This window comes from Eleutherodactylus coqui, chromosome 12 (genome assembly GCF_035609145.1).
Source record: "Eleutherodactylus coqui strain aEleCoq1 chromosome 12, aEleCoq1.hap1, whole genome shotgun sequence".
Taxonomy (NCBI): domain Eukaryota; kingdom Metazoa; phylum Chordata; class Amphibia; order Anura; family Eleutherodactylidae; genus Eleutherodactylus; species Eleutherodactylus coqui.
The window spans coordinates 84,228,520-84,241,110 of NC_089848.1; the positions used below are offsets into that span (position 1 = coordinate 84,228,520).

The 12,591-nt window shown below is 43.1% G+C and overlaps 1 protein-coding gene across 5 annotated transcripts in view; it reads right to left on the minus strand.

The window, feature by feature from the left end:
* Nucleotides 1-12,591, minus strand: part of PHF14 (PHD finger protein 14) — a 250,852-nt gene that overhangs the window by 164,492 nt on the left and 73,769 nt on the right. For all 5 annotated transcript variants that reach the window (XR_010787298.1, XM_066584616.1, XM_066584614.1 and 2 more), the window contains 3 exons: nt 12,355-12,458; nt 12,013-12,144; nt 7,220-7,388 (listed from right to left, as the gene is read on the minus strand). Coding sequence is in view for 4 of the 5 variants with exons in the window: in XM_066584616.1 (XP_066440713.1) it covers nt 7,220-7,388; nt 12,013-12,144; nt 12,355-12,458 (405 nt within the window). In the remaining variant the exon portion in view is untranslated. The remainder of the gene's footprint in view (nt 1-7,219; nt 7,389-12,012; nt 12,145-12,354; nt 12,459-12,591) is intronic.

Here is a 12,591-nt window from a genome sequence, read left to right on the forward strand (position 1 = left end):
CCTACTGGTAGTAAGTTTAAATCTGTCTTTTTGTATCTCTCTTGTATCACTTTTTGGAAATGCGAGTTAAGAACCAACGTGGCAGCCACTAAGGCATCTGGAAACTGGTATCCGAGAGTCCGAGTGAGCTTAACTATGTCGAGACAGATTGGCCATTCAGTATACTGTGATGGTTAGGTTACAACTCTCATGGGGAAGGAGGAAGTTACATAAAGAGAAACTGTATCGGGGCTTTACATATGTAATGAAAGTTTGCCCAGAGTTATAACTAGTTTCCAGGAAATTCTGGTGCGTGCTACAGTATGAGCAGCCATATTTCTGTCACCCTACAGTACATTCGTTAAGGTGCTTTTAGGTGGAACGATTATCGTTCAAACGAGCGAAAGTGAACGGTAACCTTTCGGCCTAAACGCAAGCCAATGACTGCTCAACGCCGGAGAATCGTTGGCTTCTCACTCGTTGTTCATTTTATGCTGACATAAAAATCATCGTTGGCTCGATCACTTCAGTTTAAAGATGGATTTGCTCAGTCTTTCACATTCGCTTATATGTGAAAGACTGAAGGATTCTCATTGCCCAAGTTAACGATGAATCAGCCTGTCCAAACAGAGAACGAGCTGGCGATGACGTCAGTGGCTCGTGCAAGCGAGAATCATTCAGTCTAAGAGGATCCTTAATGATAATGCCGTCTGTGTGGACACATAATGCTGGTTTTTAATGAGTTTAATACTGTCTGTTGCTTGGGTTTCCGCACCTGTTTTTTTTCCCCTTAGGGTCTTTTGGGAGGCGGAATATCTGAAAAGCAAGATTTTGCTTCAATGTGCATTAGTAAGCACAAATACAGATAATGAAATCTCCCCTGAGTGTAAGGACACGGCACAGCAAATATACTAAGAAAAACTAAACAAACTTATGTGAGTCACAGTTAAAGGGGTTGTCCAGGGAGGCCAAATCCTGTGATGTCCGAACCTCCACTTCCCCCACACCATGCCACATGGTGGCCTGTCACGTTATCACAGGGGGCTCGCTGTTTGGCTCATTTTAATAACCAAGCAGTCTCTACAAAGGCCATAACAGAGAAGGGATTGTCTTGGTTATTAACCCCTTAAGGACCAAGCACGATAAACATACGGTGCTTGGTACAGGGCTTTAGTCCTGGCCGATAGCAAAAATATGGCGCAGGATTAAAGCTTCTGCTCCTGCAATCAAGCAGATGCAGGTCGGGTTGTCAACTGTTAGTCATCGCTGAGGAGAAGGGAGAAGCGGTTTTAACCACTTCTGCTTTCTCCTTTTCTGGGTATAGAGCACTCAATGACCGCTATGTACTAAGAAGTGAAAGTGGAAGTGTTTTTTCTACTACGGCGATCACGTGACTGCTGGGATTCCCTGGCACAGCAGAGCTACAGGGTCCTAGCAGACCGTGATTAGCTCTGCCACTGACTATTGTCTCAGCTGTAACTGGGGCTCCCCTTTGGATGCCCCAGCTACAGTGGAAAAGTGTGTAATAAAAAAAAAGACTGTGTGAATGTCCCCCAGAGGTCTTATATGACCAGTAATCAGAAAAAAAAAAAAAAATCAAAAAAAAAAATCACAGAATAAAATTGAACCAAAACTGTTGCCGTATGCACCCTGTAATCCAAAATCATACATATTATATATCAAAACGCCTGAAGCTCCTCCTCCACCCAATTGAGGTTTATTCTCCTCCAATGATGTTTGGAGGTTACCTGATCAATATTTTCTCATTGGCTTTTAGCTGCTTGTAGTTCACCATCCTTCAGTCATTACAGTAATTGCATCTTCATATAATGACTCACGGCTAGGCTTGTGCTTGTACACAGCAGCCAATCAAAAAAGAGCAGATCCTCAGTGTAAAGCATGGGGTGCTAAAAAGCCATAGCTGTTCATATCAATCCATAATATATTAGTTTAGGTATAATCTGTTTATGTCTCTGTTCACACTTGTTTCTAAGCCTGTAGGGCAATTTCCATCTGGCTTGATGAAAAGAATAGTGCTGTATGCAAGGCAACAGTCACTGACAGAACCTCCCATAAGGACTGTTCTATGCAGACAGATAAATCGTTAAGTTTCCTGCGATCCAATAAGAATCTGAGCGCTTTTCCTTCAGTGTAAATGCATGCACCGGCTGAACGACGAACTGTAACTGGTTCGCTTACCTTTGTCGTTCAGTTTCTGCATGAATAAATTCTGAACGACGGATTGCCCAGTGTAAACAGGCAATTCACAAAAGTGCTGTGATTTTCCATTTTAAACCCTGTCTTCTAATGAGATGACTCTGCTGACCCTCTCCCAGTCTACACAGCACAGTTAGCTGTCATGGGAGTCCTTGCTCTATGTCCTACTCGCATACTAACTTATTCCACAAGGCTTCTGCTCGATTTGCAACCTGATTGGTTGCTTGGTGAATCAGCCAATCCAAACAACCAATCAGGTTGCTGGAATTGAGAATCAGCCAACCCAAACAACCAGTCAGGTTGCGAATCGAGCAGAAGCCTTGTGGAATAAGTTAATATGCGTCCTACTCAACCTCAGTGACTACTGTCCTTTGTCTTTAGGTTCTCCCTGGCAGTTAATCACTATTCTAGATTTTCCTCCTACTTTGGTTTTAATCAAAATCCATTTGGCTGCCTGAGGGCGTAACTGCAAGATACAGATTATTATTATTATTTTTACAACAGCAGTAAAATTGTACATAATGTGACAAATACAAAGCATAGTTTTCGTTCCAACCCGGAAATTAAGTATATTTATTCTAATCCCTCATGCCGCTGAGTCCCGTCACGTAGAATCCTTAGGCTCAAATACAGACTTCCCCTTTAAGAGCCACAAATGTATCTACTGAAGAACAAATATCCCCCATGTCACACGTTACCCCTCTCCGCAGGAGCAGCAGATGTGATCTATCTGTGCGCTACAGCTGGTCATACTCTTTAGTAGTATGGATTTCCAGATAAAGGCAGAGCTTATTCATTTCACTTAAAATTGAAATTAGGTGTAATTAATTTGCTATATGTACGCCAGTGTTGCGGTCCGGCGATTCCGTTTTATTGTTATTGATTTTACACCAGAAATACAGCGAAAAACCATTCCAGCCTGTTCTATAAACATATAAAGCAGATTAATGAATTTGCTACAGGATAAAATACCAGTCAGCAAAATAAAGAGGGTCTTGATTTAAAGGGACAGTCACCCTAATATATACTGCACACAGGAAACATATTGGAATGGCTTAAAGGGAATCGGTCACCATCTTTTTGCAGCCCTCACTGATGCAGCAGCAGGCAGTGACAGGCTCGCTTATTACAATAGGTCTTCTGTAGGTATCTGTGTAGTAGTTTAGGAGAAACTTTTATTCTATTAACAGCAGTCACACAGAGCAGGAAGTAGTCCTCAATATTCATGAGCTGCAGCTAGGGACGCCCACACCACCCTCCAGTCATTGATTGAGAGCTGTTTCACAGTAATAGGCAGAGAGCAATCATTCAGTGGTTGGAGGGTGGGTCTAGCCTGCAGCTTATGGATATGGGGGACTACTTCCTGTAGTCCTCTATGTGTGGCTGCTAAAACAAAAATGCAAGTTTGTTCTAAACTACTGCACAAACCCACATGGCAAATATATTACTGTAAATAGTGTGCCTGTCACTACCTTGTGCTGCTCTCAGAGGGGGTTGTGAATAGATGGTGACAGATCGGTAGTGTTATAAGCATATAGATGTCCTCAAGTCCCCGTTCCAATTAGCCAGAGTCATCAATAAGCAGCCATGGGGGCTGTAATGCGGGTGTTCCTAATTCAGTTGAGGTGTGTGCGCCTTTACTTTAGCTTCTTATCCAGGTATGAACTATATAAAAAAAAAAGGAGAGAACAGGACAGGACAGGGCAGAAGGTCATGTTACCCACCGGGTACTTCTGATTGGCCGAAGGGGATGGGTATACATTAAACCTTTATAAGTGACCCTCCAGTCTTGAACAAACAAAGATGGGCGCACCGCTTCTCTGACTACCTGTTGCACACAGTGCATTAGTATACATTAGTAGTCTAAGACACTACATGCTGATCTGATTGGCCAGCACTGGTCATGTGGACAGCACTGGCCAATCAAAGCAGTGCGAAATGTTTAGACCAATGATGCCCACTAATACACAATGTGCATCAGGTAGTTAGAGCAGCAGTGTGGCCATTTTTGTTTGTCCAGGACTGGAGGTTGGCTCTAAGGAATGGCTTATTTAGGGTCTTCAGAGTCAGCGTGTCCATGCAGCCATTTGATGGCTCGCTTTTTGTGGAGTCAGCTGTATCCTTTGACAGCATTTGGGGAGCAAATCATTTGTTTGATTTTTAGATTTTTTTTTTTTTTAAACCAGGGACAATGGAAAAAAAATAACACTAATTTCACAATTTTTTTTCATAGCATGCTCGATGCGGCTTAAATGTATTTTCTACAGGTTGTTGTAATTGCAGTAGTAGTATATATCAATTTTTTTTTACAATTTTTTTTTTAATGAAAAGGCTTGATTTTCTTTGGAGGGGGCACTTTTTTATATTATAAAATATGTAACTTGATTTACTTTAACTTTTTAGTTAGGGGACTGGAAACTGCAATCCTTTCTTTGCTTAAAACTGCTGCAAGTAGGGCTTAATAGGCAGATGATCGTGCACTCCGCTATCAGCGCCTTGAGCTGCTACTGAAACCCATCGGTATCCCACAATCACTGGATGGGGCGTCAAAGGTTCTCACAGAGGGAGCTCATTTCCTCTGTCAAGGTCCTTAGATGGTGCAGTCAATACTGACTAAGGCCACTCTCACCTATGAATTCACGAAACAGCGCGTCCAAAACCACTGTGTTTTACCGCGATTCCGCGCTACGTTTTTGAACAGATGTTACTGCGTTTGACAATGCTTTTTAACGCACCCGATCATTGTGATGGGCGATGAGGTGTGTTAAAAAGCACTAAAAAGCACAAACATTGAGCAGACAGTGCTCGAAAATTGCAGTGTTAGAAATGCCGTGTTTGAGTGCTGGTCTGTGGAGCCCCATTGAAATCAATGGGAGCGTTGTACAGAGGTAAGCACGGCGGCTGAAATGCTGCACTAATCGCAGTAAAAAGTAGACTGTGTAAGAGCAGCCTAAGGCATCTGATGGTTCATTCACATCAGCATCTTGATTTCCATTTTGAATGGATCCGTTTTTTGTTTTCTTTTAGCCCCTGCCCACTACAGGATGTGAGTTGACATCCTGGCTGGGAATTCAATGAATGGCCGAGCGCTGCCTGTGACTGGCTGAGCGCTGTGACCAATCACAAGCAGCGCTCAGCTGTCATTCAATAAATGGCTGAGCGCTGTCTGTGATTGGATGAGCGCTCAACCAATCAGATGCAGCCCTTTCAGCAGGTGGGGATTTAAAATCCCCACCTGTTGAAAGAACTTTATTACAGTCCCGGGATGACAAGCGGCTAGACATGCCTGAGCCCCGGCAGGGGCGGAGAGGCGAGTATAAATCTTTTTATTTTTTACTACAACTAGGGATCATTTTCAGGGAAGGGCTTATATTTCCCCCAAAATCACGGCAGGGGTTGCCGGTAGACCATTGCTTTCAACAATAAAAACTACAGCTCGCCACACACAAAACAAGCCCTCATACGGCCAAGTTGAAGAAAAATAAAACCTTAATGGCTTTTGAAAAGTGGAGAAGAAAATCCCCAAAAAATCGTTGCGAACTTAGGACTAAAATAGGCCGTGTCATTAGGGGGTTAAACAGAACGGATAGCAAAATAGAAATGAATTGGAGACCAAACTTTTTCCTATAGATCCAGTCGAGGAATCCATTAAGGCCTCGTTCACACAGACGACAAAGTCACACGATTTTCTCGCATTGCGTCAATGCTACAAATCGCATGTATGTGAAGCTCATGCTTTCCTATGGGTTCCTTCACATTTGCAATGTTTTGTAGATTTTGCGATATGCATGCGACCTGCGAGGTTTTGTAGCCCGTGTTTCCCTATAGGGCCTTCCTCTCTGTTGGAGATCCTATTGTCAAAGCCCTAAACAAAGCCCTGGCTGCAGAAAAAAAAAACCCACACATACATCACCTAGAAGCGCAGTCCAGCTCCGTTGAATCTTCTCCCCGGCACTGGTCTTCAGCATCTCTTCTGGACGGGGACAAGGGAGATGGCTGTGATTGGTTCAACGAGCGCTGGCTCTGATTGGCTGAGCTGAGACCCTCAGCAAATCACAGCCAGCGCTTCACTGGAGGTGGGGATATTCCAAACCCCATCCAGAAGAGATGATGAAGACCAGTGCAAGGGACTGGGAAAAAGATGCAGCAGAGCTGGCCCGCACTTTTGAGTGATGTGTGTGTTTTTGTTTTTCTGCAGCTAGGACTTATTTTTAGGGTAGGGCTTATATGTCGCTGTGGCTTAGCCAATCACTGCAGCGCTCGATGAACCAATTACAGTTATCGTATGTAATGGCTGTGATTGGTTCATCGAGAGCTGCAGTGATTGGCAGAGCCGCGGTGCTCTAGAACCAATCCCACCAGGAAGAGCTGACTGAAGACTGCAGACAAGTGTGCTGGAGCTTCAGGAGGAGAAGTGCGGCAGAGCGCACAGCGCCTGTTAGGCGATATATTGTTTTTTTTTAATGTAGCCAGGGATTATTTTCGGGGTAGGGCTTATATTTCAAGCCCCCCTGAAAGTCACAGCAAAAGAGCGCTACAAATTCGGACGACTCTGTAGCACCACAAATTTGCACATCGCCGCGAGAAAACACAATAATATTGCACAGAACACAGCTGCGATATCGCTGCAATTTTCTCGCAGCGATATCGCGGTCACCCGTGTGAAAGAGGCCTCAAACAGATTAATCAAAATAAAAATTGAACTGATTAAGCTTTTTTTTCCGTTTTATAACCCATTCAAAGGAAGCACAAATCAGAAATCAAAACCGGCAATGTGAACGATCCCTAAGGTGTTAACCAAGTCTATAGGGCACACGCTCCCCGCCACGTGGACAGACAGCACAGAGGACGACGAGCAGGGTGAGAGTGGTGGTGCCCCAGAACTGCGCTGTCACATCCTAATGGAAAGTGGCATTTTCTATTAGGACGTGAACATGCAGCTCTGTAATGGGAAGCTGCCTCTAAACCTAAAAGTCACAGAGAACCACTTCACAGCTCGGTCTTGTGATCAATTAATACTTACTGAGCTCCTTAAAGGGGTTTTCTTGGTGTCTTGAGGCATGTCCTGAGAAACAAACTTCACTGGTTCTTTTATTTGCCTTCTGGATCTCTTGGTCCCATTTGGCAAAGTTTCCATAGCAAAATCTGCTTCTATGTCGCTGCTGCCGGCCTGATCGCACTCCGAGCACTGCCTAGATGGACACAAAGCAAAAGAAATCAAGAAGGTTTTTAATTGAATTTCTTTTTTTTTTTTTTTTACACTTTTTGATTTACTGAGCTCTACCCACAAAGTCCTCAACGATCATAGCCTATACAAAAGAGAAAGCAGCTGTGCTGGTGCCTCTATTCATCCCAGAAATCTTGTGAGAAAACACTTATGTGAGAGAACAGTTGGGTCTTATAAAATCTATACTTGATCAGCAGGGATCCTTCTCCCTGGAGTGGATTGTAGTGGCCAGACGTGGTATTACAAGCAAAGTTACCATTCATTTTATTAGGAACATTGCCTGTAATACCAAGCCTGGTCACTGCAGTAGGAACGGAGCAGTCTTCTTCTTGAAAAAAAGCTCAGTTGATGGGAACACCAGCACGGCAAACAATTGATCAGCGGGGGTCGCAAGCGTAAGACCCTGCTGATCTACTATTGATGGCCTATCTTAATGTTGGGTCATCCATAGTTTGCAACTGGACTACCCTTTTAAATAATATTCCCCACAAAGGTCTTTTCTGACCCTCATGTGAGGAGCTACAATAACAATAATGGCAATAAATGTGTTAAGTCAGAACTACAAAAAAATAGAACAACTTAAAAAAGGCCCATGTTTTTCGCACTAAGAAAATTGCAGGAAGCGTGGATAGATTTTACTCGCTGCCATTTAGGAAAAGTTAAGTAAACATCAAAGCTAAAGGGGCGTGGGTGACATTTTAGCACTAATTTTACTTTGTGGAAATGGGTCTTTAGATTCCCCGAGCGCTCGGATGGAAATGCTCCTCGGTAGTGTAAGTAACTGAGGACACAAGCATGACACTCCTGACAAGTCACTGGGGTCAGTCCCCTGCAGGACTCAAATGCAAGAAAAAAATAGCTTGGGCACTTTTATCCCAAAATCTAAACATTTTTGAGCAAAATCACATTTTTGGTTGCATGTCCAATGATTTTAGCCACGATGCATTAAGGATAAGACCTAATTTAATAGGGTCTCTTCGACAAGCAACAAAAATGAAAGAGAGCAACTGAAATCATCCATCTGAATGGGCTACTGAGAGCAAACAAGTGGCTGGTAAAAAAAGAGCGAGGAAAGGGGGAAAAAAAGAGAGCGAGGAAAGAAAAAAAAAAAGAGAGCGAGGAACAAAAAAAAAAAGAGCGAGGAACAAAAAAAAAAAAAGAGCGAGGAACAAAAAAAAAAAAAGAGCGAGGAACAAAAAAAAAAAAAAAAAGAGCGAGGAAAAAGAAAGCAAGCAACTGACAAAGTGAGCAAGCACCAAAAAAAGCAAGCAGGTGAATGAAAAAAGGGAGCAAAAAGAGAGAAAAAGAGAGTCTAATTCAGAGTCAAATTTTATTCTGGGCCTTCAGAAAGTCTGGCAATAAACCATCTGGGTTCTGGAATGGCGGCCATTAGTAGTAGACACGCAGCATCTGTTATCTGCGTAGGAGTCCAAGATTACTCAGAAATGGCAGAATATCAAGACGTCACTCAAAAAAGGTAAATCAGAAACTGAAATTCCTAGATGTCTTCATCAGATTGTATTTTAGAGGTAAACACTCGGGTCACGGCCGTGACAAAATAACATAATAAAATACACTGTAGTAAAACAAAAAGATGTAATCAATGCAGCTCAGCTTCACCAAAACCTCCTCTTTCCGAGAACATTTGGACTAATTAAAAGCAAAGAGAATAAAATTAACCAACCGCAACAACCAAGATGAAAAGAGCTTGTGCTTATAACCCAGGGCAAAGGCAGGTTGGAAGAGGAATATAAAAAAGTATGTGACCTACTCTACCTGGCCTCCAACCGGGAAGGAGCCTTTTTATCGTCTAGACAGATGAAACTTAATGTGTCTTACAATTTACTTAAAAGACAGAACAAAAAAAAAAATAGATGGAATAAGAAAAAAAAAATTGCTGCTCCAAAATTTTGTAGCTTGTCGAAAATAACACAAATGGGTGATTTTTTGCCATTAGCTGCACTTAGGAATGCTTAAAGGGAACGCACAGTCCAAAGATATAAGCACATATAGGGGCGAAAAGATACTCCTAGCTGTCTGTCGAACACTACAGTGATGGGGCCTAAAGGTGCGGCAACAGAGAACACCATTTGGAGGTAACCTTTGAACCGAACACTTGCCCCAAGCGTCTATTTGTTATGGCACGACTTATGAATGCATAGGAGTCCAAAGAACCCCAATAATTCAATGGGGCCGAGATCAACTGATGGCTGGAGATCCCTAGAAGCAGATCCCCACCGATCAACTATTGATGATCTATCCTGAGGATAGGTCATCAATAGAGAGGAGCGAGTATACTAGCTAAGGCAAACTACTCGAGCGAGTAGTGCCTGATGCGAGTACCTGCCCGCTCGTCTCTAAAGATTCGGGTGCCGGCGGGGGAGAGCAGTGAGTTGTGGGAGTGAGCAGGGGGGAGCGGGGGGAAAAGAGTGAGAGAGAGATCTCCCCCCATTTCTTCCCCGCCGCTTCCCACCCCCCGCCGGCACCCGAATCCTTTGAGACGCGCGGGCAGGTACTCGCATAAGGCACTACTTGCTCAAGTAGTTTGCCTTAGCGAGTACGCTCGCTCATCTCTAGTCATCAATAGTACAAGAATACGCCTTTAACAACTGACACCAGTGAGCAATGGCCGAAGGACCATGTAACCATTTAAATGCCACGGTCAATACCGGCCATGGCTTATAAACAATTGATGAGAGATGCCCCCTCCGTAGCTTCAACGGCCACCCAGGACCTGATCATAAAATGATCCAGGGGCGCTTATGGGTTGCCATGGCAGCTGGCGGCTGGCTAAGTGAAGGCTCCAAGGGCTGCAGTCTACTGGTAATTATCATGCAATAGGCAATGAGAAGTAAAATATACTGCAATACAGAAGTATTGTGCTATATTTAACAAAAGGAGCGCGAGGCGATGTCCCTTAGTGGGACTTATAAAATAAAAAAATTGAAAAAAGTTTAATATTTGCATATAGAATATTAAAAGTAAAAAATAATCTAAATAAAAAAAAAATAAATATAACTTTTTGAAATATTGTACTATTTATCTCACATAGCAAACACTTAAAAAATATACTTTGCAGAAATGCAGGGAGTTTTGGCTCATACTGCCCCCTCAAAAAATTGAATAAAAAGTTGTATTCACTTTAAAATGGTACCAATAAAAACTAGCTTGTGATGCAAAAGTTAAATTGTTATGGGTCTCGGGATAAAGCACCAGAAAGCTAATTTTTGCTCAAATTTTTAATATTACTTACAAGTAGTAAAACATAAAAAATTACATAAACTTAGTATTGCCGTAGTACTGACCAGCAGAATGAAATGAGCATGTTGGGATAATGGCACAGAGAATCAGTGAATCGGAGGGACCGCAGTGAGGAACGACCGCCGGTAATATACTCCTTTATCCCAGGGACAGAATTTTAGCCCAAAACTGGAGGCTCATATTAACAGTTAAAAAAATCCTATGACTGGTCCCCAAAATCCCTATTAAAACAGCAGTTCTCATTTATTTCACTTTAGCTTCATTTGTTAGATTTAGGTCTGTTGAAGAGAATTATTGTGTTTACTTTTTATGGGTTTTTTTTTTACTTTCACTTATTGTCTACTTTTTTTTTTAAGATTTGTTCTTGTGTTGCTACTTTCAAGAACCAACGTTGCAATACCAGTTTTGTGATAAATTGTTTTTACATAGCAAAGGGATAAAGGTGGAGTTTTAATGTTTTCATTCTTTTATACTTTTTTTTAATATCTCTACCTTTGATGTTTCTTATAATGCACTGCTATACTTGAATATAGCAGTGTATTATAGTGCCTATGAAGCTCAGCCAGAGGCCATAGGCCAACATACATGGCAGAACCGGAGGACTCTTTAAGCCTCCGTGTGCCATGGTAACTAGAGATGAGCGAGCGTACTCAGTTCGGGTGTTTTTGCACTTTGAGCACCGCTTTTTCCGAGTAGCTGACTACTCGGACGAAAAGATTCGGGGGGCGGCGTGGTGGAGTGGGGGGTAGCAGAGGGGAACAGGGGGGAGCTCTTCCCCCCCCCCCCCACTCCCCTCTGCAACCCCCCGCTCACCCCCGGCGCCCCCCGAATCTTTTGGTCCGAGTAGTCAGTTACTCGGAAAAAGCGGTGCTCGAGTGCAAAAACACCCGAACCGAGTACGCTCGCTCATCTCTAATGGTAACCCATTGGGACCCCATGATCGCATCATGGGGGGGATCAGATGGGTGACACAGAGAGACCCCTCCCTCTGTCAGCTTTTTGCATGCCGCGGTGGCATATCAAAGGTTATACAATGGGCATCAGGGGTTACTCCAGTCCCCACTGTTAGAAGATCAGGTGCTGAGCTGTCACCAGACATGCCGTTATTCTAATGCAGCCCCGTAAAAAGGCGCCGCATCAGAGTAAAGCCCGTTTACTTCAACGCAGCTGAGCTGCAATTCTGAACACAAAGTCAGTTATGGCTCTATGGAGAAAAGAAGACATGTTTTTTAATTCTGGACAATGACTTCAGCAGTTATTACAATTGTAACATAGAGATAACGAACGAATACTATAATCAGAAAGTCCAGGCAGACGCATGCACTCACCAGTAGCTGTTCTTGGTTTTCTTCGGCATCCTTGTGAGTGGGGGATCGAGGCACCCCAAGTGATAGTGCAGTTTGCATGTGTCACACAGCAGAAGCAGATGCTGGTCATGGTTCTTCTTACATATTCCACAGCTTTGAGAAAAAAAAAACAGAGGGAACTGAGAAATGCGTCAATCACAACCGTCTGCCCTGCGGCCATGAAAAAAATTATGACGACGCTGGGCTGGCAGAGCTCCTGTGCGCTCGCAAACACGTGTCCTGCTGCTCTGATTTAAAACATTAACAACCTTTTCTGGAGGAAAATGAAATTGCAATACTAATCAAAATCAGGATAACAATTACCTGTAGAGGACTGCCGGCAATGGCAGCGCTTTTTGCGTTCCCCCCTCTCTCTTACTGGGCTTTCTTTCTTTCGGCGCCCGGAGGATAGCAGGGAGATTCAGTTTCTGAATTAGGAAAATAAATGGTAAAATTATAAGAGGTGTACAACCTACCTTTCCGTATTAAAACATTAAATAAATCAATGACCAGGTTAATGTAAAGCGTACCTGAGTTTCCAATACGCTTTCTAAAATAGAA